Genomic DNA, 26,709 nt, shown 5'->3' with positions numbered 1-26,709 from the left:
TAGAACAGGGCACATTTTTTAGCATGTATTTTTAGCCATCTTACGTAGACTTTTTCTTTGTCCCGAGGAAGGGACAGGTCATCTTGAAAATTTGACTATCCAATACTGTTTGTGTCATCTTAGTGCCTTTTATTCTTGCATTTGACCTTGTATCCACGTTGTAGATCCGACACTTACAGGTATCAAGTGTTGTCGGAACTTAGTCCACACAAGCGCACACACTAGCTCTCACACACACATATCACATACATGTGTGTATATACATATATATATATCTTTCAGGTTTACTGTATTTGGCTCCATCCTCCATAACTACCATACAATAGAACATACATTATTCCTTACTTATGATACCAGTGCACTTGATCCGGTGCACAAAAATAGCACATCATGTAGTTCATGTGATTGGTGCAGTCTTTAGAGGCTCCATACAAAGGTGGCATATCAGCGAACACAGAGGTAACTTCTGTACGTTTGCAGCAGGCTTTGGGGGCATACCAAGTACAATTTATCAACCCCTCGACTGCTACAGCAACTCGGTTACTCTCTAAAACAGTCAATTTAAAACAATTATAAATGAAAAAATGTCTGTTTACTCAGATATGTAACTGTACCAGACCTGGGGCCAATTACTTTGAGATGTTACCGAGTAATGCATTATCAAATGAAGTTTTGCATTAAATCATTATATCAATCACCATTGAATAAACTCTTTAAAAAACAAGAGGCCCAGGGGCCTTTTAGGTCACCTGAGTATAATGTAACAACCTTCCAATGTTTGAATTAGGTTTGTGTTTAAATATAAGAATTTTACTTTTGGATGGAAGAAACATTGAATAGCTATGTGGTCATGAAGTACATGTGTCATTTTTATGTTCAATCAATAATCCTTTTTAAAAAACCTAGGTCTGAGACATCATAAAGAAAAGGGTTATTTACTCCTTAGATAAAACCAATATACATAATAATTTCATGTCTGTCAAGCAAAGGGTTCTTAAAGTATTGAGTAGTTGTATATATTCCTATTATTCAGTTTACCCTTGTCTTTGTGATTTTATTAGCTACAATGGTCATCTTCTCCGAAAGGAACCAGTGCATCAAGTCTGACCTCTGTCGAGCAAAGGGTACTCAGATATTTTTAAGGGTGTAGATCTTTGCATTTTTAGTTCGATTTTTAACCTTTGATCTGATGACCGCAAAATCAACAGAGCCATTTACTCTACAAGGGAACCAGTGTATCAAGTTTGATGTCTTTCAAGGAAATGGTTCTCAGGAGAAGATTTTCAAAGAAATAAAATGCATTTTCACTATATGATCAATAGGGCCCCACCCTAATACCAGAACCCCTGACCCAGGGGCCATGAATTTCACAATTTTGAAAGAGGCATCCTTGCTCATCATAACCATGCTATTGGTTTGTCTACTTAATACCCAAGGACAGAGAAGAAGATTTTCAAAGAAATAATGCATTTTCAATATATGACTTATAGAGCCCCACCCTAGCACCAGAACCCCTGATCCAGGGGCCATGAATTTCACAATTTTTAAAGAGGCATCCTTGCTCATCATTACCATGCTATTAGTTTGTCTACTTAATACCCAGAGACAGAGAAGAAGATTTTCAAAGAATTTCTACATTTTCACTATATGACCAATAGAGCCCCACCCTAACACAAGAACCCCTGCCCCAGGGGCCATGAATTTCACAATTTTGGTAGAGGGCTCAACGCTCATTATAATTATGCCCACAGTTTGGCTTCTTGATGTCCAGGAGTAAAGAAGAAGATTTTTTAAAATTACACGCATTTTGATGGTTTTTGCCCCACCCCTCAGGCCCCAGAGGGGCAGGGATCACGAATTTCACAATTTTTGTTCCCCTCTACCCACAGATGCTATATGCCAAAATTGGTTGAAATTGGTTCAGGGGTTTCAGAGAAGAAGCTGAAAATGTTCAAATGTTAACGCACGACGACGGACAAAAACAGATAGCAATAGGTCACCTGAATGATTCAGGTGACCTAGAAAGACAAGTCTTTAATTTCAAGAATGGATTTTTTAACTTTTGAAAAGACCCCTGTAAGTGATTTAATCAGATTCATCCAAAAATAAATCATGAAACCCATGGGCCACATCGCTCACCTGAGTCACCTTGGCCCTGCATGCTGTTGTGATTTCAAAGATTTGGGTTTTTTTTTTAATTATTTTTATTTTACAATTTTTGTTTTCATTAGAAATTTTGATTCCATATTGTTGCATTACCTTACCCAAAACAATCAACATTAATGAACTTTGTTTCAACAACTAACTGTGTTATCTGACTTTCTGATGTTGACCTTAACATTTAACCAAGTTTTAAGAAAACCAAACCTTCATCAATATCATAAAGTATTTAACTACTCTATGTCATGAAGTTTTTGTGTAAATTTTCACTTTTATGGCCTGGTGATTCTTGAGAAGATTTTTAAAGCCTGGTGATTCTTGAGAAGATTTTTAAAGAGTTTTCCTATATATCAGCATACATATGATATGTACAGACTGTACACAAAATTCACGCTTTTTCAACCCATTCACACCTGCACATTAAAATTCACACAAGATGAAAAATTGTACAGATTTCCAGGTCTAGCCCTATAAATTCAGTCTAACATGTGATTCACTCCATTTAAAGTCCATTGTTTTGATTGCATAACATATCAATTTCCTACAGTTGGACTTCAACATACTTGGCAGATCTCAGACAAAACTGCTGTGTTCAGAAATGGGTGTTTTGTTTGAGATTAGAACACAAGTCCTCATTGTCATATTGCTAATTGATATCTTTTAAATTTGATTTTATCTCTTACTAATAAATTAAAGGTAAACAAATTAATAGCAGTCTTTAGTATATTTTGTAACCGTAAGATATATTCCACCTTATTTTTGCATTTTCTTGATTTTCTCCCCTTTCAAGAGGACATGTCCCTTCAATTGAACAATTTTGATTCCGCTTCACCCAAAGATGCTTTATGACAATTTTTCATTGAAATTGGCCCAGCAGTATAGAAAAGAAGTAGAAAATATCAAAAGTTTATGGAAAGACAGATGGACAAAATGTGATCAGAAAAGATCACTTGAGCCTTTGGCTCAGATGAACTAACATGAGACCCAAAGGCCTTATTGGTCACCTGAGTATCACATAAGCCCCAAGGGCTATGAAATCTAGCAAAAAAAATTCCTGTTCGGCATATCTAAGCTAAATTCTAATACATGTATTCAGCAACAGTATAAAACAAGGTGTGTTCTTAAAACTTAAATGCCCCAAGTGCCTACGTGTTCTTAAAACTTAAATGCCCCAAGTGCCTATACCAAAAGACTTTACATAATATAGGTAGCATTAACACGATATGACTAATTTGGGTCTATCCTAGAGTCAAAACCTTCGGGTTGCAAAATTCACAATTTTGGTGCATCCTTTTCTGCTTTTCCTAAATATGCATTTAATATTTATACCATATCAGCAAACTTAAAGATGCCTTTCAAACGATAGCTCGACAATAATCACTATAATAATTTTGCCCCCACCCTGGAACCAAAACCTTTACCCCTGGGATCATGAAACTTATATATTGGTACAGGACTACCTACTCCTTCTTGATATCTATTTAGTTTAATAGCATTAAAGAAGATATTATGTTTTACACATATACACTATATATACCAAGTTTTGGCCCCACCCTGGAGCCAGAACCTCTACCTTGGGGATCATGAAATTCACAATTTTGGTAAAGGACTCCCTGCTCTACATGACTACGCTTTTAGTTTTTCTTACAATGTGCAGTTGTAGAGAAGAAATTTTTTTAATATTGGTCAATATATGGCAATTTTTACTCCAGCCCTAGGGCTCCAGAGGTGCAGAAGTCCTGAAATTTACAAATTATGCCATCCTTGTCCCAAACATGCTTCATACCAAATTTAAAAAATAAATGGAATGGTACATGTAGTTATCAAAAAGTTAAATACATGTATGTTCAATTGTTAGTCACTTAGTCACTACAACTATGACCAATTTAGCCTCACCCTGATATCAAATTCCCTACCCCTGGGATCATGAAAATAATGGTAAAGGGTTACCTGCTCCTTCTAAATGTCCATTTACTTTTAATTTAGTATCAATAGCATTAAAGAAGATGCTTTTTTAATGTTTTATACATAAACGTTTGGCCCTGCCCTGTAGTCAGAACCTCTACTCTGGGGATCATGAATTTTGCATTTCAGGTAGAGGCCTTCCTGCTCTAAATCACTTTGCATAAATTTAGTTTTTCTTACAGATGTGTGGTTATAGAGAAGATGGTTTTTGAAAATTAGACAATTTTGGCAGTTTTTGCCCCACCCCAAAGGCCCCTGGGGTTTTACAATTTACAATTTATCTTCCTCTTGTCCCAAAAATTCATTTTTGGGACAAAGGGGGCAGGAGTTCTGAAATTTACAATTTATGTCAACTTTGTCCCAAAGATACTTCATCCCAAAGGAGTATAGCACACTTGGTATGCAATTTCGCCTACAGAAATACTTTTTTCTTGAATATAATTTTTTACAAATATTCTGCTATACAATGTCAGTTTATACTTGTGTTTACCCAAATTACTTAATAAAGATATCTATTTGTTGATAGTATATTTATTTGATAAGCATAAACATCACTGTGATTATATAGAGTATATAGTAGATGTAACGTAATGGGCATAAAAAATTGCAAACTGTTGCAAAAGGCCACCCTAAACCAGAAATAAAACAACGAAATTGTTTTACTTGAGTTCGTCTGTACATAAGTCCATTTAAGGAAATTTGGTTTAATGTGGCCCTCTTGTTGAAAATGGATAAAATATGAAGAAATTGTTCTCAAAATTTACCTTGATCGAGAGATAGCAGCCTGTCAAATGTTAAACCTTTAAACTTACATGCCTGGGTGGCCTAGTGGTTAAGGTGCTCGATTATCTTCCATACATTTCGAGTTCAAGTCCAATATTTTCCGATTTTTTTTTTTCGCTTTTCATTTTTTTGGGTCATTTTCTTGATGGGGTGTGTTATAAATGTGATACATATATTATAACAAATATTAGTTATTTTCATCATAACTTCCAATATTTGCAAGTTACGACTTAAAGTAAGAGAATTTATTCCGAGATCACTGTAGTTCCGTTTGTTTACACTAACATTATCCTGTGTGCACAGGATTTTCAAACCGTAACGTGGCTGACGAAAAGCTAAACAAAACTACAAGAAAAAGGGCACAAATGCACAACATGTAATAAGTAAAAATAGGTCAAGGGAGGAAAAGAACTGTTATACAGTTTGACTTAATTCTCAAAAGTAAATATAAAAACTCATGTAGCAACTGTCATATGCTATTTAGGCAAAGCTAAACACTCGAATTATTAACCAAAGGCAAATGAACTGATGAAATATATTAAAGGTGCTGCAGTCAAGTCAGAAAAAGACAGCGAGTTAATTAAGTAGTGCCATATGTAAAAGGGTTGTTGTGTAATATGAATGCACCTATGAAAATATTTTACTGTTCATCATTCCAAATAGGAAAATGGTTTATTGATTAAAGAACGACTCATATAAATGTAAGTAATGCTAAACTGCAGCAGTTATTTATCTTGGTTAACGAAACATCAAAAACGTTGGCCTCGTATTAAATATAACACGCCAGTCTATTATTGGAAACCGGTGTTGTCCATTTAGATTTCTGAGTCGGCCGTTTCGTCAGCAAATGCGCTATACCTCTTTGAAAAGAATTTTTCTTTTAACTATCATTATAAGTTATCAAGAAGTTAAAAATGTTTAACTGTGAATGCCTTACGGATGCTGACCCATTGCAATCACTTGAGTTTATTCAGGTGACATAAAAATTATTAATATGATATTTCGGAAAATAAGAAATGTAATTGAAAAGAAATTACCATTACTGATATTTTTATAAAAGTAATGCATTACATTACAATATTACTTGTAATCGAAAAATGGGACCATTACACCTCATTACATGAATAATGTAATGTCAGATTACATTGCATTAGGCTACTATTTAAACGTACCATTACCCAAGAATAATAGATCCTGAACTGTAAATTAAATAACCGTTAGTTGCTTATACGTTAGGAGGAAATCTTCGAAAGAAAGAAAAAATCAATGAAAATAACATGTGGAGGCCTTACCAAAATAAGTGCAGGGTTTCTTGTCGTGATTCCGTTCGATGTGAAATTCAACAACTGCATTATCGGCAATCACTATGACTGCAAGGTGAAAGAGGACAAATATGATCAAGTAACCCATTCCACGAGTCTTGGTTTGCTGGCGTGTTTATAAACGTAAAATCATCATAATTATAGCTGAGAAACAAACATCTGCACGAATGTGTACACACACCAACTCGGAGTGACTGACAGCAGGAATAAAAATCAATACAGGAAGTCATTGTCTTCCACACAAAGAGAAAAACCAATCAAACCTATCAAAATTTTCCCGGTATATGGAGGGGTGTCTTTTAATCAAGTGTCCTTTCTGCAATTGTTCGCATTGAATTTAAATCTTACGATTTACGTCTCTAAAAACACTTCAACGCATGCTAAAATCCTGCCGCTTGCAGATAAAAGCATGCTGTGCATTTTTAATAAATTATGAGATACTTGTTCTCGCATCAAGAATTGATATTAATTAAGGATGAATTTGAAAAACTCTAATAAAATTAATTTACTCCAACAGCGGGTTATTTTTTGGTTGTTGTTGTTTTTTTGTTTTTTTTAATGTTTTTTAAAAAATATCATCATTAGGGCCTAAAGGGACTGGTTCACGATTTTTTAAAAAATATTTTCTTTTCATTTTTGATGTTAAACATTAAAAATATAACTGATTTAATGTTGACAGCCAAAATTTTTACCTTGTGTACGCAAGAATAAAACCAATGTTTTAGCCTTAAATCTGAGTTATGTAACGATTCTTTTCATGTATCTACAGACAAACCAGTGAAATGTCAATCACAAATTCAACGTTTAGATGACACATTTTACCCAAAGAATGCTTGAAATATGAAAGATATAGGCCTAATAACATCCATTTCTTTTGAAAATTTCGTAAACAATAACATACTGCAATCTTTGTTTACAAAACAAATAATAAACTCTCTAAAATGAGCTTCTGTGATGATGTATAACCTTAATTTTTATGTGAAATCTTTTAAACACATTAGACAATAGATTTTGATCATTAAAAGTGAAAACCAAAATTTTGGGGGAAATCGTGAATCAGTCCCTTTAATTCACAAGAAAGTAAAAATGTTCCTCGACCTTCCATTTGTATAATATCTACATATTTTAAGTACTAAATACATGACTGTATAGTTTGGTATAGCTGCCTGTTTCAGTTCCTGGGTTAATCTGATTAATTTGAAATGATCTCTCAAAATAGTAATATCCCCCCCCCCCATAAATTCGCAAAGATCCCCCACCTTATGGTCTTTTGGCCTGCAGAGACCAATATAGTCAAGAGGATCGAATCTTTGGGGGAAAATAATCCAGAAGAACAGTATAGAAACGAGGTGTTTTGATGTTGAACTACATTTTGTAGTGGGAACAGTTTCATAAATGTCTTGGAGTCCCCTTCACAAAGCAATGTTGTTTGTACACATTTGATATTATAGATAGAAAATAATACACGTAGTACTTGCTTTGTTGGGGTTTTTTTTTTTTTTTTTTTTGGTTGGGTTTTTTTTTTTTTTTTTTTTTTTTTTTTGTTTGTTGGGTTTTTTGACGGTCCGTTTTATTCTTCTTTTTTTTTTACTTTATAGTACTTGCTTTATTTGAAAGGTAGTATTTCGTTCGATAGCTCTCACAGCATAGGAAGATTATTTATTGTTTATTGATCTAAGAGCATTTCTTTCAGATGGAAATACCATCTTTGTCGGTGATTTAATGAAATCAATTAGATGTTGTTATGATGGGGTCATTCAATTTTAAAAAATTGAAGAAGAAAAAATTCAAATTCCACCCAAACTTTGAAATTTTCTCTTCAATCAATTATTCGAAACCAGAGATACCATCCTCAATAGTATATCTTGACGGAGCTACCGTTATATAGAGCAAGCGCAGTTACTTGTATATGATCGGATCCAGAAATTCCCTCCTGCTAGGAACTTCATGTATTTTTAGGGGTCCAATTGAAACTACGGACTAACATGTACATGTAACTTATATAAATATCACAAATGGAAATGCATCATTCAAATAGGCATGCAAGTGTATCTATTTTCTACCAATCCCAGGGGTGATGGGTTCGGACCCTCCATCCACAGACACTACTGAGTTATGACGTCTGTATACCAATATAAATCACAGACGTCATACCTTTTACATAAACAATTAATTAACTGGCTGCGTGTATCGCCATCCCTCCGCATATGCTTGCCTTACATAGCATCTACCCATAGGATCAAGATATTTGATTTAAAAGAAAACGGGGGAAATCTGCAGTGTACTTATACTGAAAATCGCACAATAGCATAATAAAAAATGATCAAAATTCAATTTATTGAATATTCATTACTGATCCGATCTGATAATGATAAATCTAAAATTCAACAAATCTTTGAATTTTATCCTCACTTTAAATTACAGCATTTGTGTTGTAAAAATCAAAATCGGCACGAATATTATATCATTAATAGAAAATAAGAAGACAGAATGTTGAAACTCACAAGAACATTAAATAATTTACCCGCGCTTTGTGGTAAGTATAAACTCCGGTAGTGTACCGTGTACGTTTATAATTCCAGGCAATTTACCAGTTTATATGTGGAACAGATGAAGAAAAATGGCAATACAAAGTTCTCTATCATTATATCCAGTATTAAGAAAGGTGTCTCAAATTATGTGTTGAAAAATCGTAATCCTGAACATTTAGCAAAGACATAAAATCATTTACATCTAGAGAGGCTTTGATCTTTCGGCTCTCGGTCGTACTAAGTATAAACTCCGGTAGTGTACCGTGTACGTTTATAATTCCAGGCAATTTACCAGTTTATATGTGGAACAGATGAAGAAAAATGGCAATACAAAGTTCTCTATCATTATATCCAGTATTAAGAAAGGTGTCTCAAATTATGTGTTGAAAAATCGTAATCCTGAACATTTAGCAAAGACATAAAATCATTTACATCTAGAGAGGCTTTGATCTTTCGGCTCTCGGTCGTACTACATTTACCGTTTGCCTCTCAGGTGACGCTGTATTTGCTGTTGGGTTGTGAAAGTAATTAGTAACATAGGGTGGAAGTTGTGTTTTAACAAGTGAGTTTGCTTATTTCAGGACGTATGTACTCAGTATGATATATGATACATTATATACTTATTGTGCATCTTTTTTGTGTGTCTGAAACTGAAAGTTTCCAATCACACGAATGCCAGGAATTGCGAAATACCCGGAATCAATTTTAGTGTTTACAAATTTATAAATTTTAATAGGCCAAATACTGATTGAAATTTACGATTGTTAAATTGGAGATACAGTGAAAAATTAATACAGTTATTTATACTGTCTAATATTAGGAATCCAGGTATTCTTGATTACATCTCTCTCTTTCTCTCACTGTTCTTTTGAACTATTCATGTTCAAGATCTGTTCCTCTCTGTCATTGCTATAATCAGACGTATCTAGGATGGCTTGGTTACATCGTACAGGAACAAAATACAACAGAATATTCAGATGTAAGAATTGAAAAACAATTTTTTACACTTTATGTAAAGTAAAAAAAAAACTTCAACAGTCACATACATGTATGTATTTCATCAGCCCTAAGAACTTGCATCATTTGTAGAGTCAGCACTCCAGCACCTAATTGTAACTATAATAATATGAAACAAGCTTGTTTATAAACAGTCAAAGAAATAAAATAGAGAAGACTGCAAGAAAAATGTTAAGTATGTATATTAAGCCAGGATTTTTCATAATATATAATAATTGTGCAATTTATTGTTGGCATTATTGAAATGAGTTCTTGGAGTTCATTTCGCCTTACAGCAGTATGACAAAAGTAAGTTCCCATTAAGTTTTACCATATATTTATTTCTTGCATAACCATCTTTTTACAGAAGTCTGATGTGATTGAACTAATTAAACAAGTGTCAGCCCAAACAAAATTGATCATTTTTTTAGTTTTCATAAATTTATTCAAATATAATCTTTGATTCATACTCTATTTTAATTTCACAAATAAGTTTAAGAATTCTTTTTTGAATCTCACTGTCTCAACATACTCATACTATCTCATGTGCTTTTACTTTCCAAATAACTTTATTTATGTCCATTTCTACAACTTTCGATCGCTGCGGTGGCCTAGAGATTAGAGCGTTCGCCCCGCATGCAGAAGGCCGGTGTTCGAATCCCAGCCGAGACAGACCTAAGTCGTTAAAACAGGTAGCGACAGTTTCATTGCCAAACGCTCGGCATCAGGTCTGAATGTCACGGGTCCTCATAGAGGACCTTAAAAACGGATGTCCTGTGTTGCAGTAGGTGTGGCACGCTAAAGAACCTTCACTTCTCAATGGCCGTAAGCCCCGAGCAAAGGCCTAAATTTGAAGCCCTTCACCGATTTTGGTGACGTCTCCATATGAATAAAAAATTCTCTCTCTCTCTCTCTCTCTCTCTAGAGAGAGAGAGAGAGAGAGACATTAAGCAAGATTCAATCAATCAATCTACAACTTTCTCTCCCCCTCAACCTCTCTTTCTTTATCTTCTCCCTTCCAATCAATCATTTGAACGTTATCAAGAAGATGTATCTATAGAGTATAGAGTGATGAACGGGTTTGAAACTCGCTGCAGAGAAAACTTTAACTGAACTCGAATATCGGCATATGTATTATGTATACAACTTGGACCTCCACAGATACAAATAAGGGTAATATCAACAGTCTATAATTTTCACCCTTTTCCTATGAAATTGATCTACTCCAGTACTCCCATTTACATTCTGGTATTTAATTGTCCAATTTGCCGCCTTCCTTTTTCAAAAACAAAACTTCGAACCCGATGAAAATGTCAGACATCGGGACCAATAATGAAGTAACTTGTGTTGGACATTTGATATTTTTATCAGATAATCCGACATACCGACACTTTTTAAGAGCTCTGGGTTATTTATAAATCTTCTCAAGAACCACTGGGCCAGAAAAGATGAAACATGTGGATGCTTCCTGACATGATAAATATTCAGGTTTGCTCAAATTATTTCCCAAGTGCCGATGAGTATGAATGAGAGGAAGGGATGGTTTGTTACCAGTTTTATTAAAGAAAAGACAGTTTTCTGTTTCTATGATGATTTTGTAAGTTTGTAAGTGGAAAAGTTGACAGCAAATGAAATCTGGATTTTTTATTTTTTTTTGCACAATACTATTATATAATTATGTATATATGAATTGGTTAAATACTTGTCTGCTAGAATCCCAAATTTTGAATTCAAGAAACTTTAAATTGAATTGTATTATTAATCCTAGTTGGTCTCTGAGCTGGAAGGCCTTCACAACCTGTCCGAGATTACCATGTTTACCACATGCAGATATAAGACTTTGAAAGCAATTTATTATCTTTGTATGTCTGATTTAGAAACATTGTGTACCTAGCCTCGACCTGTTTTTTCGTTTTGCGTCATGATTATTTGGGATTTGGTTTTGTGTAAAGGCATGATATATATTCCTACTGTAGTGTAATTCGTAACTATATTATCTTTAATTTGTAGGACAAAGAACAATGGACGTCAAGCAAGGACCTCCTCCAGGTTACCAGGGTATGTGTAAATGGATAAAAATCTGAGACTGTAGATATAAATTTACTGTGACTCTATTCACTGCTGGACATCAAGCAACCAAACTGAATGAATAGTAATAAGAAGAGAATCATTTACCATTAAAATACTCAAACTTAATTCATCTTTGCAAGTCGAGGGTTCCAGTTTGCCACTCTCGTGTTCACTTTAGTAAATTTAATTGGAATTTTACATCATCAGCAAACTGAATTTTCTTAGACAAAGAGAGAAGTCTGCATTCAATTAAAATGTATCATATGATTATGTGTAAAAGAATGAACAATTGCAGGGGTGGCAGAAAACTGTAGGTTTTGTCAACGTAGGCCAATAGTATACAGTTATAGAATGGGTATGAGGAAAATAGCAAATTTATGGTCTCCTGAGACAAAAAAAACTATCTTGCAAGTATTTCCTGATGTGGCAAATTTGCTATTTCCTGAATTACCCATTCTGTAATTGTTTTATACCAAAACAATATAAAGAGATTATTTATCAGACATTGTTTTAGCACTGGCCAAATCCTTCATACTTGTTGAATTCCATTAGCTCAAAGTAGTCCCAAGTAGATTTTTTGTCATCTTAATCACTGCTTTGACTTTAAGATTTGATTTATTGTCAATAATTGGCTGTTTTTTCCCACAGTCTCAGGAAATATCAATTTTATTCTTGGGTACCATTTGACAAAGATATAAAAGTTACCTTTTAGCTCAATCAACAAATGTTTGATATTGTTTATATCAGTATTGCATACAAACTCAATCTTTTTTAGTGTATTTTATCGATAAAGCATGTTTGACATGAATAAAAATAATACTGACAACAATTTTAAATGTGCAGATCAACAGCAAGGTGGACCTCCTCCTCAACAATATGGCCCTCCCCCAGGACAATATGGCCCTCCCCCAGGACAATATGGACAACCACAACAGGGGTATGGGCAACCACCTCAACAGTATGGGATGCAGCCTGGTTATGGACCACCACCTGGTAGGCAAAATTAATTATGTCTCTGTTGTTTCATTTATAACTTTTCTAAAGCATTCACTATGCCCTGAGATTGAAGATCCAGGGGCATATTGTTTTTGGTCTTGTCTTTCTACTGTCCAGAACGTCAATCTTGATCGTATATGTCACATGTTACTCTATAGAACAATTCAGAAACTTCATACATAGTCAGAGCTGTATGATTCTTAAATGTCAAGGTTGATCATGAAGAGCAAGGTAAAAATATTGCCAAATTTGTATTTGGCGATGCTCAGGTACATAATTATACTTAGTGTTTCACAAACACATTTTATTTTGATTTTACATTAAATAAGACATATTGTTATAGGTTCATTGTGCAGATCTTGAAAGGTACAACTACACGTAATGAACCATTCTGTTCTCAACTAGAATCATTCCGTGCTCATACCAAACCATTTCATTTAAAGCATTCAGTTTGAGGTGTTTTGTTCCTAGACCAAAGTGTTCCTTCATTATATAAAAACTGTTTGATTCGAAACTCACCAAGCGTTATAAGGTCCTTATAGATCAACATGGCGCTCGGCCTGGGGTGAAAGAAGACTATTGCTCTTCATTTAGCATAATATTTTAAGGTTTATCAAATATGATTAAGAGTACTCTAAAATTAAGTAAACTTACTGAAGAAAAAATTGGAAAAGAGGTGTTGAATTTTGATGCAGAAATGATTTTGTTGATGAAAAGAACAAGAAATATGTGACGTCGATTTTTTCTGGATCATTGTTATAAAAGAGTCTCAAAAGAAGAAAAAATTCCAATCATGTGCCCATGGCATGAGCTTTGTTTACATAACAAAGAATTGTGAGCTCTACATCTCTCATTTAACTCGACAACTGACATTGAAATTTTTACTGACCATTAGAAATACATGTACCTTAGTTAAGCATTGTAAACATCAAAAATGGAAAAAATAAAAAAAAAAAATTTAGGTCAAATCCTGTCCATGCCCCTTTAATTGTATTTAATTCTTACAAAGTTATAATGATATATAGATTTGATATTTTTTGGTGAAATTGCTGGAAAATTCAAATGAATTATTTGCGTATTATAATTTCAAGTGTAGTTTTCAAGTGCAGATGTAAACTTGTGAAGTGAGAAATCAAGAGTTGTTTTGATGATTTGAAAAATAAATCAATAAATACATGCAAGACCTGAGTAGATTACATCATTGTAAAGGAAACTAAAACAATAACACATTCAGAATTTAATATTTATTTCAACATTTCTCAACAGTCAAAATTTCATTGGAAATATTTCAACACAAAGTTTAAATAACCACTCCCATTTCCACTTTTCTAAGCACCCCGGGCACTCAATAGGATGAATATGGTAAATCTAATATTTACCGAACAAACAATAACAACAGCGAAACAGGGGCGAAGTTGCTTCTTGCAGATTCCTTATAACCAGATAACACCATCTGTACACCCTTATGAAAGGTCACGCAATCCAACATTTCAAACAGAATAAATAATTGTCAATAAAATATCATATCTCAATAAGTTATAGTCTGTTTCATCCTCCTCAATATATGACTGTAATTACATGTACTGAACATTTTTATTTTATATTTCTTTTTAGGTCAATGAATACAAGGTTAACAAGCTATAAATAGTACAATTACAACTATTGCATTAATAAGGTTCCTAAGAAATGATACAAGTACAAACTGGTATCTTTTTCAAATATCTCTGCAGTGAATGGAAAATTATTTCAAAATCATATCCGAAACTATTGACATTTCTTAGTTTAATGTTGATGTTATTAAAATTGAATCTAAAATATCTTCAGATTTAGTAATATAAAAAAGAATGAAAACAAGGTGCAAGGTATTTGATTCAAAATTTTGTTTCAATAGATTAACTAGTTCTAATTGTAACGGGGACCGTTACAGATGTTCCCCAAACCTCCCCCAATTAAAAAATGATGTCCTTGTGAATCTATAGGAAAAAATCATTTTATTTTAGCCTTTAATTACATGTAGTACGTTCAATATGGTCATTTCAGTACCAAGAAATGAAAGAAAGCGTTGCACGTGCATACACGCGCACGCGTGTATGATTCCGAATTTTTGTTGATGTCGTTCAACAGGCATTTGTATCATATACCCACAGTATGAATTTCATAACGTTTCCACCAAATATAAGGAAGTTATAGCGATTTTAAAATCGTCCAATCAGAAATCAGCACACGTGCATGCACGTGCTGAGCAGTAATTCTAACCACAGCAATTTGTAAGGAGTACCAAGATACATCTAAACCCCTAATATGAATAGAATTTGATGAAAAACAAAAACGTTATCGTCCTTTAAAAATTGAACATTTAAAAAACGTTGCACGCGCATGCGCGTGTGCGTTGGCATTTTTTGTTACACCAACATATAGATACACATATTGTCTACATATGCTGTGAATATCATCTCATTCGCTTCATAAATAAGATAGTTACAAACGTTTTAGCATTATCCAATCAAAATGAAGCGCACGTGCATGCGCGTGCAAATTGGTAATTTTGACCATGTAAATCAGTTAAGGGTCTCAATATCTACCTATGATATGAATTTCAAGCCATTTCAATGAACAACAAAAAAGTTAGACTGATTCCAAAGTTAGCGTACAAATTTTGTAATGCGCGTGCACGCGCATGCGTGCGCGTGCTGGCAAAATAACTATTATTTTTCATATGTACAAATGATATACTATCATCCTATTTAGGTTTTATATCGCTTCCTTCAATATTCTGATTTTCCATTTTTTGTACCAAAATTGCAATGCACGTGCGCGCGCGTGCATGCACGTGCAAACAAAATGACTATCACTATGCACATCTACAAACGCTATACTATCATCCTGGAAAGTTTCATATCGATCCCTTTTGTAGTTTCTGAGAACACTACCGGACAAAAAAGTACCGGAGAAAAAGAATAATAATAATAAGAAGAAGAAGAAACAGAGTAAAAACAATATGTTCCCAAACTTTGTTTGGGGAACATAATTATAGATTAAATATGTTCTCAACAACTTTTAAAACTGGTCATCACAGCTTGTAAAGTCGTGCGATATATCACTTGACAAAATTGTGACATTGAACAAAACGGCTGCCAAATACAGTGTAAAAAATGAAGGGGAAAATCCCCCCCCCCCCACCTCTTTTTTCCTTTTTTCTCACAATGTCTCTATGTAAAAAGTGCCCAAACGATTGAAAATGCAGAATTTGAAATTGAACCTGAACTGATCATTCCCTTCTTGGCCCAAAGCATTACATTCCTGACGAGGGAATCCCATGGGGATCCGGGTTAGAAGAAGTCCTTAGTACCCCCCTTGCTTGTCATAAGAGGCGACTAAATGGGGCGGTCCTTTGGATGAGACCGCAAAACCGAGGTCCCTTGTCACAATAGATGTGGCAGGATAATGATCCCTCCCTTCTCAATGACCATAAGCGCCGAGCATAGGCCTAAATTTTGCAGCCCTTCACCGGCAGTGGTGACGTCTCCATATGAGTGAAATATTCTCGAGAGGGACGTTAAACAATATTCAATCAATCAATCATTCCTGACAGAAACCACTCCCTCTCCATCTTCAAGCATTCCTGTATTGAAAAGAGTTGTTCCATTCTCACTGAGAGATTATGATGAGTACAGTATAAACAGGTTTTCTCCATATGACTAATGTTGTTTATCTATATATGTACGTTATTCACAGTGCAACTGTTTACACATTGTAGGGCAGCCATACATGCAAGGAGTGCCCCCACCCCCACCAGGTAACAAAGAATTTCATTTATTGCATGTGAAAATGGAATTTTAATGAGCACTGTGTAAAATATGATAGGTAATTCTTTATGTAAAAACTGTATCATATAAAATGCACATGCATGCAAAGCATCATATTCCTGTAAGCATGTACATACTTATCATTTATTTATCAAACTATATTATGCATTATATGTATCATTTGGTTCTGAAGTTCAACAATCCACAATCAAGATGATGTTTGTAAGTCTGGGAGGAAATTCTCATTTTGTTTATTTCCTATACAGACCCTATTGTTGTGCATGTATATTAGACTGATCATGAATACCCCAAAATATCTCTAGGAAGATAAATGACAGTTATTAACTCGATCTTATATCTATAAACCACCAGATTCTTGTATCTTATTATAAGTATCTCGTATGTCAATTTGGTGAAAGTTTTGCCATTTTAAAGAAATTTTACTGAGACTCAAGTTAGCTTTTTTGATTAAAATTGATCTATTGAATATTTTTAGCATTTCATATTTTGAACTTCTTCTCTAGAACCATTTAGCCAATTTCAATCAAACTTGGTGCAGTGCTACATGTTTTTTGCTGATGAAAAAAGGGAGATGGTAGGTTATACTAGACCTATTTTGAAAAATATTTCAAGTGCAGTGTATTTAGTTTGATATTAACAGATGATATCCACAGTCCAGGAAAACTACCCATATATGGAAGAGGGTTACTCTGTCTGTGCATGTTTGTTTACGCTTGTATCGATCTCGGAATGCCCAATTTTTATTTCATCCCATGAGACTGAAGCCAGAGCAGAACTGGGGTTTAAGTGTCACAACTTTATTAGTCTTCTTTATATCTTGTATGTCTGAGCACCTTGTTCAGGTGAGCATTGTCACCCATGGAGGTTTTGGTCAGGGAAAGACCAGGATATTCATAGTTATTGCATTTTCATCTCATAATGAATATATATGCACATATCACCTAGTATTATCTAAAATGCATGCTGAATGTTGGGGACAATTTCAGGAGGAACTCCTTATATTGTACCTCCTACACCTCCAGGTAGAACTGAAAACTGTATACCCAGAAATATTGAAAAAAAAGAGCTAGACTTGCATGAAAATAATTGAAGTTTGCCTTGGTTATTGCCCACCAAATTCTTGCGGCAGTGATGTACTTAATTAGATGAAACATTTTTGAAATAACATTTCAAAAAAAGAAATCGATTTGTCAGATCTCTTTGTTGACTGGTCAGAAAATGAAGTTGACAAGTGGATGATGGTAAAAGGTATGATATTGTGATCCTGTTTAACAAGATTGTTACAGGTGACTCTCGATGACTCGGAACTTTTGATCTCTCCAAGTGAAATCTTGGTCCCTATTTTTTACTCTATATAACTGCATGTATCTTGATCTCTCAAACTTTTGATCTTGCGAAGTGAAATTTGAATCCCTTACAACATATTTCTTTGTTTTTACTCTCGATCTCTCTAAATGGTGGTGGAGCATACATTATATTATGAAGCATGTGATTATTTCCACTTGGACCTTGTTTTTGATATATAATTGGACTATAGGTATAATTTACGACTTGTTTGGACTTAACAAGGAGACAGTAATTTTGAGAAAATATTTTAGAAACACGCCAAGGAAACATTGTTATTTTTAGAATGTGTGCTTCGTGTAAAGCGACAGGAAATTGTGACAGTTGTGCTTTTTTGTAGTTAGTGACGGTGAAACTGTCTTATGTATGAGAAATTTGTCTTGTAAATATGTGCATCTATCTTAACATGAGAAAGAACAAATAAATATATATACTTTTAAAAATATTTCATCTCTGCAAGGTAAAGTTCTGTGTTGTTGAATTCAAGTCAGTTACGTAAAAATTTGAAGAATATGTCAAAACAATACCATGATATTGTATATATGCAATCCGGTTACAATAAAATCTGAACCATAATGGTCAGATCTTTAATTTCTGGATTTGACCCAACCTTCGAATTCTCAGTTACTCAAAGTTTTATTAATGTCCTTTGAACTTTGCGTTATCGAGAGTCACTTGTATTTGAAATGATGACCTAGAGATCTGACAAGTCAACATAATAATTTGATGAGTGGATGGCAGATGTATGCCACTACAGTTATCTTTCGAGATATGACCCACCTTTTATCTGAATCAGTTATTGATATGAAACTTGCTGTTTTCGTGATATTTAGTTCAACTTTTTGAGTTGTGTTGAAGCCAGACAAAGGTGTGTGTAACTGATTTTTTACCTTGATAAGTTATAAAACATTTAGGAACTTGATGATAAATTGTAAAGTCTGTCTGGAATAAATACCCCTCCCCAGTTTTTTTTTACTATACTGGTGAAGAAATGCAAGAAGTTTATGGCTCTTGTTTTTCATATTTTGGATATCCATGATTTTGCAGTGCTTTCTCTTCATTGATAATGAGACTTTAACTAACATTCAGCAGTTAATGTGCACAAGCAAAGCTTGTTCATTTAATTTGAATTTTACCACTAGTAGAAAACAGGGTTAGATATTATAAGGTAGTGTGTGATTAATCTATGTACATGTGCTAACAATGTAACCAATGTTTTGTGTGTAGACACACACAAGCACACTTGATTTGATGCACATTTTCTTACTAACAGTATTATATCACTGGTTACTGTAAATCACTATTTATTGACAAGAACTTTATGTGTAAATCCTCGAAAATGACTTGTCACGAAAATAAGATTCTTGTGAGTATTTTTTGCATATAGATACATGTACCGGTATGTGTAGTGTTGAACAATTGAATATTCATGAAAATCATTTATTGCTAATAAATTTCGCAAAGCATTTGTGCATATAAAGGCTCTCGAAGTATAAGTGATTGACAGTATAGATATTTTGGAGTGATATTCAGACAAAAACCACGTTATAATAAAGCTTATACTTACATTGTATAAGTCATGGAATTCATTTGGAATGTTATAGTAATGGTACATCTAATTTGATGGGTTGTTGGTTAGATACATGTACTACTTATTTGAGTAGAAAATGTGACTTTCAAAAAAATCATGTTTCTCATGCAGGCTTGCAGAATGTTCAGCAGATGTGGGTTGCACGTCCAGAACCCATTGCTGGCTGCCCACCAGGGCTAGAATACTTGACAATGGTGGACCAGCTTCTTGTCAAACAGCAAATTGAGCTTCTTGAGGGTTTGTGTTACGCAATCAATCATCTTTTATGAATGATTTGTGGTTTCCACATTTTTTAACTCACCTGAGCCGAAGGCTCAAGTGAGTTATTCTGATCAAAATTTGTCCGTTTTCTGTTGTCAGCGGCGGTGTCGTAAACTTTTCACATTTTCATCTTCTTCTCAAGAACCATCGGACCAATTATAACCAAAGTTGGCGAAAAGTACCCTTGGGTAAAGGGCTTTCAAGTTTGTTCAAATAAAGGGCCATGTCCCCTTCAAAGGGGAGATAATCACAAAAATGCAAAAATAGGGTGGGGTCATTTAAATTTCTTCTTCTCAAGAACCACTGGGCCAGAGGAGCTGAAATTTTCATAAAAGTTTCCTTACATAGTGCAGATTCAAGTTTGTTCAAATCATGGCCCCCCGGGGGTAGGTTGGGGCCACAATAGGGGATCAAAGTTTTACATAGATATATATAGGGAAAATCTTCTTCTCAAGAACCAATTAGCCAGAAGAGCTGAAATTTATATGAAAGCTTCCTGAAATAGTGCAGATTCAAGTTTGTTCAAATCATGGCCCCCGGGGGTAGGTTAGGGCCACAATAGGGGATTAAAGTTTTACATAGAGATATATAGGGAAAATCTTTTAAAATCTTCTTCTCAAGAACCAAGGAGTCAGAAGAGCTGAAATTTATATGAAAGCTTCCTGACATAATGAAGATTCAAGTTTGTTCAAATCATGAACCCCGGGGGTAGATTGGGGCTACAATAGGGGATCAAAGTTTTACATAGAAATATCTAGGGAAAATCTTTTTCTCAAGAGCCAATGAGCCAGAGGAGTTGAGATTTACATGAAAGCTTCCTGATATAGTGCAGATTCAAGTTTGTAAAAATCATGGCCTCCAGGGGTAGGTTGGAGCCACAATACGGACTAAGGTTTTACATGCAAATATATATATATGGAAAGTCATCAGATATGGGCCAAGGTAACTCAGGTGAGCGATGTGGCCCTTGGGTCTCTTGTTTATTATATACATTAGTAAGTGGTGTCTTAGATATGAATATATATGAATGAATTACAGTGGACATGTTTCAGTCTGAAATTGTATATTAGTGTTGGCTTGTTATGCCCCGAGATCGAAGATCAGGGGGCATATTGTTTTTGTCCTGTCTGTCATTCTGTCTGAAACTTTAACCTTGCTAATGACTTTTTATACGCCCGTCTTAAGACGGGACGTATTATGGTATGGCGTTCATGTCCGTCCGTCTGTCTGTCTGTCCATCCGTCTGTTAGCTTTTTCGAGTCCGACCCGTAACTTAAATACTACAAGGCCTAGAATCATCAAACTTTGTCTGTAGATACATCTTGGGTAGAAGGTGTGTCGCACATTAAAACCAGGTCACTGTGACTTTTCATTAAGAAGATATCCATCTGTCCGTCAGTCTGTTAGCTTTTTCGTGTCCGACCCATAACTTAAATACTACAAGGCCTAGAATCATCAAACTTTGTCTGTAGATACATCTTGGGTAGAAGGTGTGTCGCACATTAAAACCAGGTCACTGTGACTTTTCATTAAGAAGATATCCGTCTGTCCGTCAGTCTGTTAGCTTTTTCGTGTCCAACCCGTAACTTAAATACTACAAGGCCTAGAATCATCAAACTTTGTCTGTAGATACATCTTGGGTAGAAGGTGTGTCGCACATTAAAACCAGGTCACTGTGACTTTTCATTAAGAAGATATCCGTCTGTCTGTTAGCTTTTTCGTGTCCGACCCGTAACTTAAATACTACAAGGCTTAGAATCATCAAACTTTGTCTGTAGATACATCTTGGGTAGAAGGTGTGTCGCACATTAAAACCAGGTCACTGTGACTTTTCATTAAGAAGATATGGCCATATATGGCAAAAACTTGTCCGGCTCATAACTTGAAAACTATTAGACCTAGAATCACCAAAATTGGTCAACTAATGCATCTTAGGTAGAAGGTGTGTCACATCCTACTTTAAGGTCACTGTGACATTTAATTAAGTTGATATAAAAAAAATGTTTTAATGGGTACAATCTATACTGTTAACAATATGTGACGGGCGTATCATGTGCCGTGGCGGTGCACTTTATTAACAGTAAGTGCTAGAGCTTTGATATTTCACATGAGTATTCCTTGTGACAAGACCTTTCGGTGGGTACCAAAATTTTTGACCCTGTGACCTTGACATTAGAGTTTGACCTACTTTTTGAAAACTTTAACCTTGCTAATAATTTTTGAACAGGAAGAGCTAGAGCTTTGATATTTCACATGAGTATTCCTTGTGACAAGACCTCCCCGTGGGTACTAAACCTTATGACCTTGGCATTTGACCTACTTTTTAAAAAATTTGACATTGGTCATAACTTCTAAATGGTAAATATTAGAGCTTTCATATTGCATATTTCTTGTGACAAGATCTTTCTACTGGTACCAAGATATTTGTCCTTGTGACATTGGCCATCTTTGGAATTGGCCATTATCAGGGGCATTTGTGTTTCACAAACACATCTTGTGTAAAATAATGTTTGAAATTGGTTTTGTAGCATTCACAGGATGGGAAACAGCCAATAAATACAAGATTGTGAATTCACAGGGGCAGCAGGTGTACTTTGCAGCAGAAGGTAATTGTGTCAGTTGTCAATTGATTATGGACAAATACTACTTAGCATTGAATAATTGCCATTAATTGACCTCTATCTGTCCCTCCTTCTACAGATTGAGGCCAAATTCTTATTGTAACACAAAATTTTTGAGCTTCAGTTTTTACTTACATTATATGTGGGAAGGAGATTCAATATTAGATGTTGTTATACACCTAAACCAACTCTCACTCTCGTGGACTATTGACCGGTCAACAGTTTACAAACTGGCTCATTACAAATAGTCTGCCCAATTTCTATTGGCTACGCAAGTCATGTGATTCTTAGTCTGTTGCTATCTTTACATACTTTATGTAATGGTGAGGTTCACTGATTAAACTGGTAATGAAATGCAGAATTTATTAGATGAAAAGCAGAGCAGAAATATGAAAAATATAATTATCAATTAGGATATTGGGTAATGTTTTCTTTTAAACTAGTTGAATCGGCGATAAATGTACGCAATCACAATGTCCTGTTCAAAGTCAACAAACCATGTGCGTCTAGTAAAAACAACCTAGAAAATGAAGGTGTATAACAAAACAGTTATAGACTGGGACCTCGGACAACAGCTGTTTGAGCCTCGAACGTACCTGTTGCCCTCAGCCTATGGCTTCAGGCAACAGATCCGTCCTCGGGTCAAACAAAACAGATGTTGTCCTCGAACCCATTCAATAACTGTATACTGTAGGTCATAAGGGACACCATGCAGGTGAATTATTGGGGTTGGGGGACGGATGTCTTTTGCCTGATTGATGTGCTACATGTAGTTGCCGTCAGTTGTATACTGGGTATACTCAGGTGACCTATTTCAAATGGTCAATGTCCATCGTAGTGCATAAACGAGTCGATTGAACATTTTTAACTTCTTGATAACTACAATTCTAATTATTTTCAAATTTGGTATGAAGCATCTTTGGGACAAGGTGGCATAAGGCTTCTGCACCACCAGGGTCTAATGGGTGGGTTAAAAACAGTGACAATATTAAAAAATGTTCTTCTCTACCACTGCATATCTCTAAGAAAGACTAAATGCTTAGTGATGAAGAACAGGAAGGCCTCTACTAAAATTGTAAATTTGATGATCACTGTGGTAGAGGTTCTGACTCCAGAGTGGGGCCAAACTTGGCATTTGGTGTTTATGTGTGAAACATTTTAAAAACATTTTCTTTAATGCTATTGACATTAAATTGAAACTAAATAGATATTTAGAAGGAAAAGGTAGTCCGTTACCAAAATTTCATGATCCCAGAGGGTAAGAGTTTTGGTTCCTGGTGGGGCCAAAATTATTACAGTGATTGTCTTTATCATTTGAAAGACTTCTTTAGGTTTGCTGATGTGGTATAAAAACTAAATTAATATTAAGGAAAAGCAGAAAAGGATGTACCAAAATTGTGAATTTCGCAACCCCAAGGTTTTGACTTAGGACGGTTCCAAATTAGTCTTATCATATTAATGTTACATATCTTATGTCTGTCATTAGAATAGGTGCTTTCGGAGGCAATTATATTTTAAGAAAACATCTTGTTTTATGCTGTTGCTGAATATTAGAACTTAGCTTCAATAACAGAATTTTTTTTTTTAGATTTCATAGCCTTTAGAACTAGAGATACTTTTCACTAATACTCGGTGACCGAAAAAGCCTGTGGGCCTCTTTTTTAGCATAGTGGTCAGATTCTGATGTTGTTGAATCTAATGTTTTAGGTCACTTGAGTCACGCAGCTGACCTATTTCAATTGGTCAATGTCCGTCTTCGTGCGTTGTCAGTTGTCCATCGTGCATTATCAATTGAGCATTTTTAACTATTGCTTAGCTCACTAATTTACATGTACCTAGTGAAATAGTTCATACATGTGAAATGAAATTTCATTTTATGGCATATGTAATAGCCATTTTTAATTGCATACATCTAATTGTGATGAGAAATTTATATTTAAAACATTACAATAAACTTAAGAAGTGCTTTTTTGTACAAAAAGTACATGTAATACCAAGTGTTTTTTGGAAAATGAAGATTTTGGTTGAATTTTATATTGGACAGAATCTGATACCTGTACTCGTCAGTGTTGTGGACCAAACAGAGGATTTACTATGCATATAACAGACAATATGGGGCAGGTGAGAAAATTAATGATAATTTTACTGATACTTGACATCCATTTGAACGAAATTTTTAAATCTACAAAATTATGTGTTGTTCATTCCACATCAATCCCATTTTAATATCTCCACTTTATCAATGTGTTCTAACAATTTTCTATTTGTGAGCAGCAAGCTGTATCATATTTGCAATAAAGTTTACACACCTTGATTCATGCTACTACGCCTCTGAAGCTATCTGTTTCGGTCCATGAACCTTTCGACCTTCCTTGCAAATCATTCACTGTTGCATGCAAGAATCGTTTTATACTGTTCATTGTTCCATGAAAATCTTTCATTGTTCTGTGCAAACCGTGCAGCATTCTGTGCAAAAATCGTTACATACTGTTCTGTGCAAGTATTGTAGTAGTACACTTATGGGCCAGTACCAAAAGTTGTATCAATTATTTTTCAAAAAATTTCAGTTACATGCAATGTTTTTATCCAAAATTATTGGTCTCTCTTGAAAGGATTGTTTTGGGGGGTTTTGCAGTAAAAAAAAAAATGATTACCAAACATAAGAATGCTGTTGATAAATTGCATTTCAGAAATAAACTGTTAAAATGATTATCAATACTTGCTCAGGGTTTGATTAATATTATTATACTTTCATGTAAAATTCTTCAATCTTAATGGCCAGGAAATGATGAAAAAACAATTTTTTTAAATATAAAATTTGGTGGGAGTAAAAATTACACCCTCCAGGATGATATGATAGCAATAGGAAACATTAGTTCACAACAGGTGATATAATTATGTAAAGTTTTATATACATCAAATTGATGTGCAGGTGGTTTTGTCCTAGAATTTTGAAGGGCATCATTTGAATGTTTGAAATAGATGCTGTTTGCAGTATGTTACAGCAACACTTGGAATAAAAGTGATTGATTAAAAGAAACATATATTAGACTGCAGTCTGGCAGGAGTAGCTGCAATAATGTAGCCCTATCCAATTTTTTTTAATTCTGACGTTTTCGGGATAGGGCTACAATTCCATAGGATCTCTGTAATGGTGCAAAATAATTTTATGAATAACCGATAATAAACTCTGTGTATTAGTCCCAAATGTTGTTTACACCAAAAGGAGTACCAACTTTGTGCTCGGGCATGTCTAATAAAGGTGTTTTTCATTAAATACAATGTACAGCATGCAAAATTCTTCGTCTGCTCCGCCATGCTTGTTATCACGAGATCTCGTAGGTGGATCTAATGAAAAACCTAAGCATTGACAATCAGCGCGAAAATGTAGTTACTCGAGCCACTTCGACAAAGAAAGGAAAATCATATTGTTGCAGAAAGAATTTACACTCTGCTGTTCGGTTTTTAACTTGATATTAAATTCAAACCTTTTCAATACCGACGAAATAGCTTTCGTCTCCATACTTTTCCATTGATGTAAATACTACCTTATATGGCATATGCAAATGACTTGACAATCGGAAGTTTATACTTCAGTACATCAAACATGGCGCACAAATATGAATCGAGAAATTGGAATTTATCGAAATTGTTGAAAACGGTAGAATAGAGCCTCACAAATCTTAAGTTGCAGGTTGTAAATTTATATATTGACTAAGAAACATAGAATATCATTTTATTTACGTAAAGAAAGTCAGGAAATGTTTAGAATGAGCGCAAATTTTGCGGGAGTGAATCACTCCTGCATTTGCACCATTACGGAGATCCTAAGAAGTTGTAGCCCTCTCCTAAAAAAAAAAAAAAAAAAAAAAAATCAGAGAGGGCTACATTATTGCAGCTATGGCAGGAGTTGTTAAAATTGATACATGCACATAGTACCATGTAACTTTTGCAGAAAGTAACATCTTAAACTTGTTAACTTTTGATTAATTTTCCATGTTGAAACTTTTTTGTTAGATATTAAAGTAATATTAACTCTAAATCTGAAATTTTTATTTTGTTATAAAACTATGTTATTATGATAGTTTTGTATGTAACTTTAACCAGTCATCGATAAAATTAAAACTAAGTTTAAGATTTTATTGAAATAAGATTTCGGAAATTCTATTGAATATATAGCATTATATGGAAATCAATTTTTGCACGGGAAAGACATTTCTATCTGAAATGGTAAATCAGTTT

The 26,709-nt window shown here is 34.5% G+C and overlaps 2 protein-coding genes across 4 annotated transcripts in view; one reads left to right on the top strand and one right to left on the bottom strand.

The window, feature by feature from the left end:
* Positions 1-6,439, bottom strand: part of LOC125651876 (uncharacterized) — a 15,618-nt gene extending 9,179 nt beyond the window's left edge. The window contains exons 1-2 of the mRNA XM_048880710.2: positions 6,201-6,439; positions 346-547 (exon numbers count right to left, since the gene is read on the bottom strand). Coding sequence (XP_048736667.1) covers positions 346-547; positions 6,201-6,318 — 320 coding nt within the window. The 5' untranslated portion in view covers positions 6,319-6,439. The remainder of the gene's footprint in view (positions 1-345; positions 548-6,200) is intronic.
* A 2,866-nt stretch (positions 6,440-9,305) lies between these two features.
* Positions 9,306-26,709, top strand: part of LOC125651836 (phospholipid scramblase 2-like) — a 33,461-nt gene continuing 16,057 nt past the window's right edge. Inside the window, exons 1-8 of one of the 3 annotated variants that reach the window (XM_048880636.2) lie at positions 9,899-9,953; positions 11,768-11,815; positions 12,671-12,820; positions 16,581-16,619; positions 17,637-17,672; positions 19,697-19,822; positions 22,375-22,452; positions 24,512-24,588. In XM_048880636.2, coding sequence (XP_048736593.1) covers positions 9,947-9,953; positions 11,768-11,815; positions 12,671-12,820; positions 16,581-16,619; positions 17,637-17,672; positions 19,697-19,822; positions 22,375-22,452; positions 24,512-24,588 — 561 coding nt within the window. In that variant the 5' untranslated portion in view covers positions 9,899-9,946. Of the gene's footprint in view, positions 9,324-9,844; positions 9,954-11,767; positions 11,816-12,670; positions 12,821-16,580; positions 16,620-17,636; positions 17,673-19,696; positions 19,823-22,374; positions 22,453-24,511; positions 24,589-26,709 lie in introns of those variants that run through there. The other 2 variants (XM_056152840.1, XM_048880652.2) reach the window with 2 other exon arrangements.

The sequence above is a fragment of the Ostrea edulis genome, chromosome 1, assembly GCF_947568905.1.
Source record: "Ostrea edulis chromosome 1, xbOstEdul1.1, whole genome shotgun sequence".
Lineage (NCBI taxonomy): Eukaryota > Metazoa > Mollusca > Bivalvia > Ostreida > Ostreidae > Ostrea > Ostrea edulis.
This window is presented reverse-complemented; position numbering and strand designations above follow the sequence as displayed.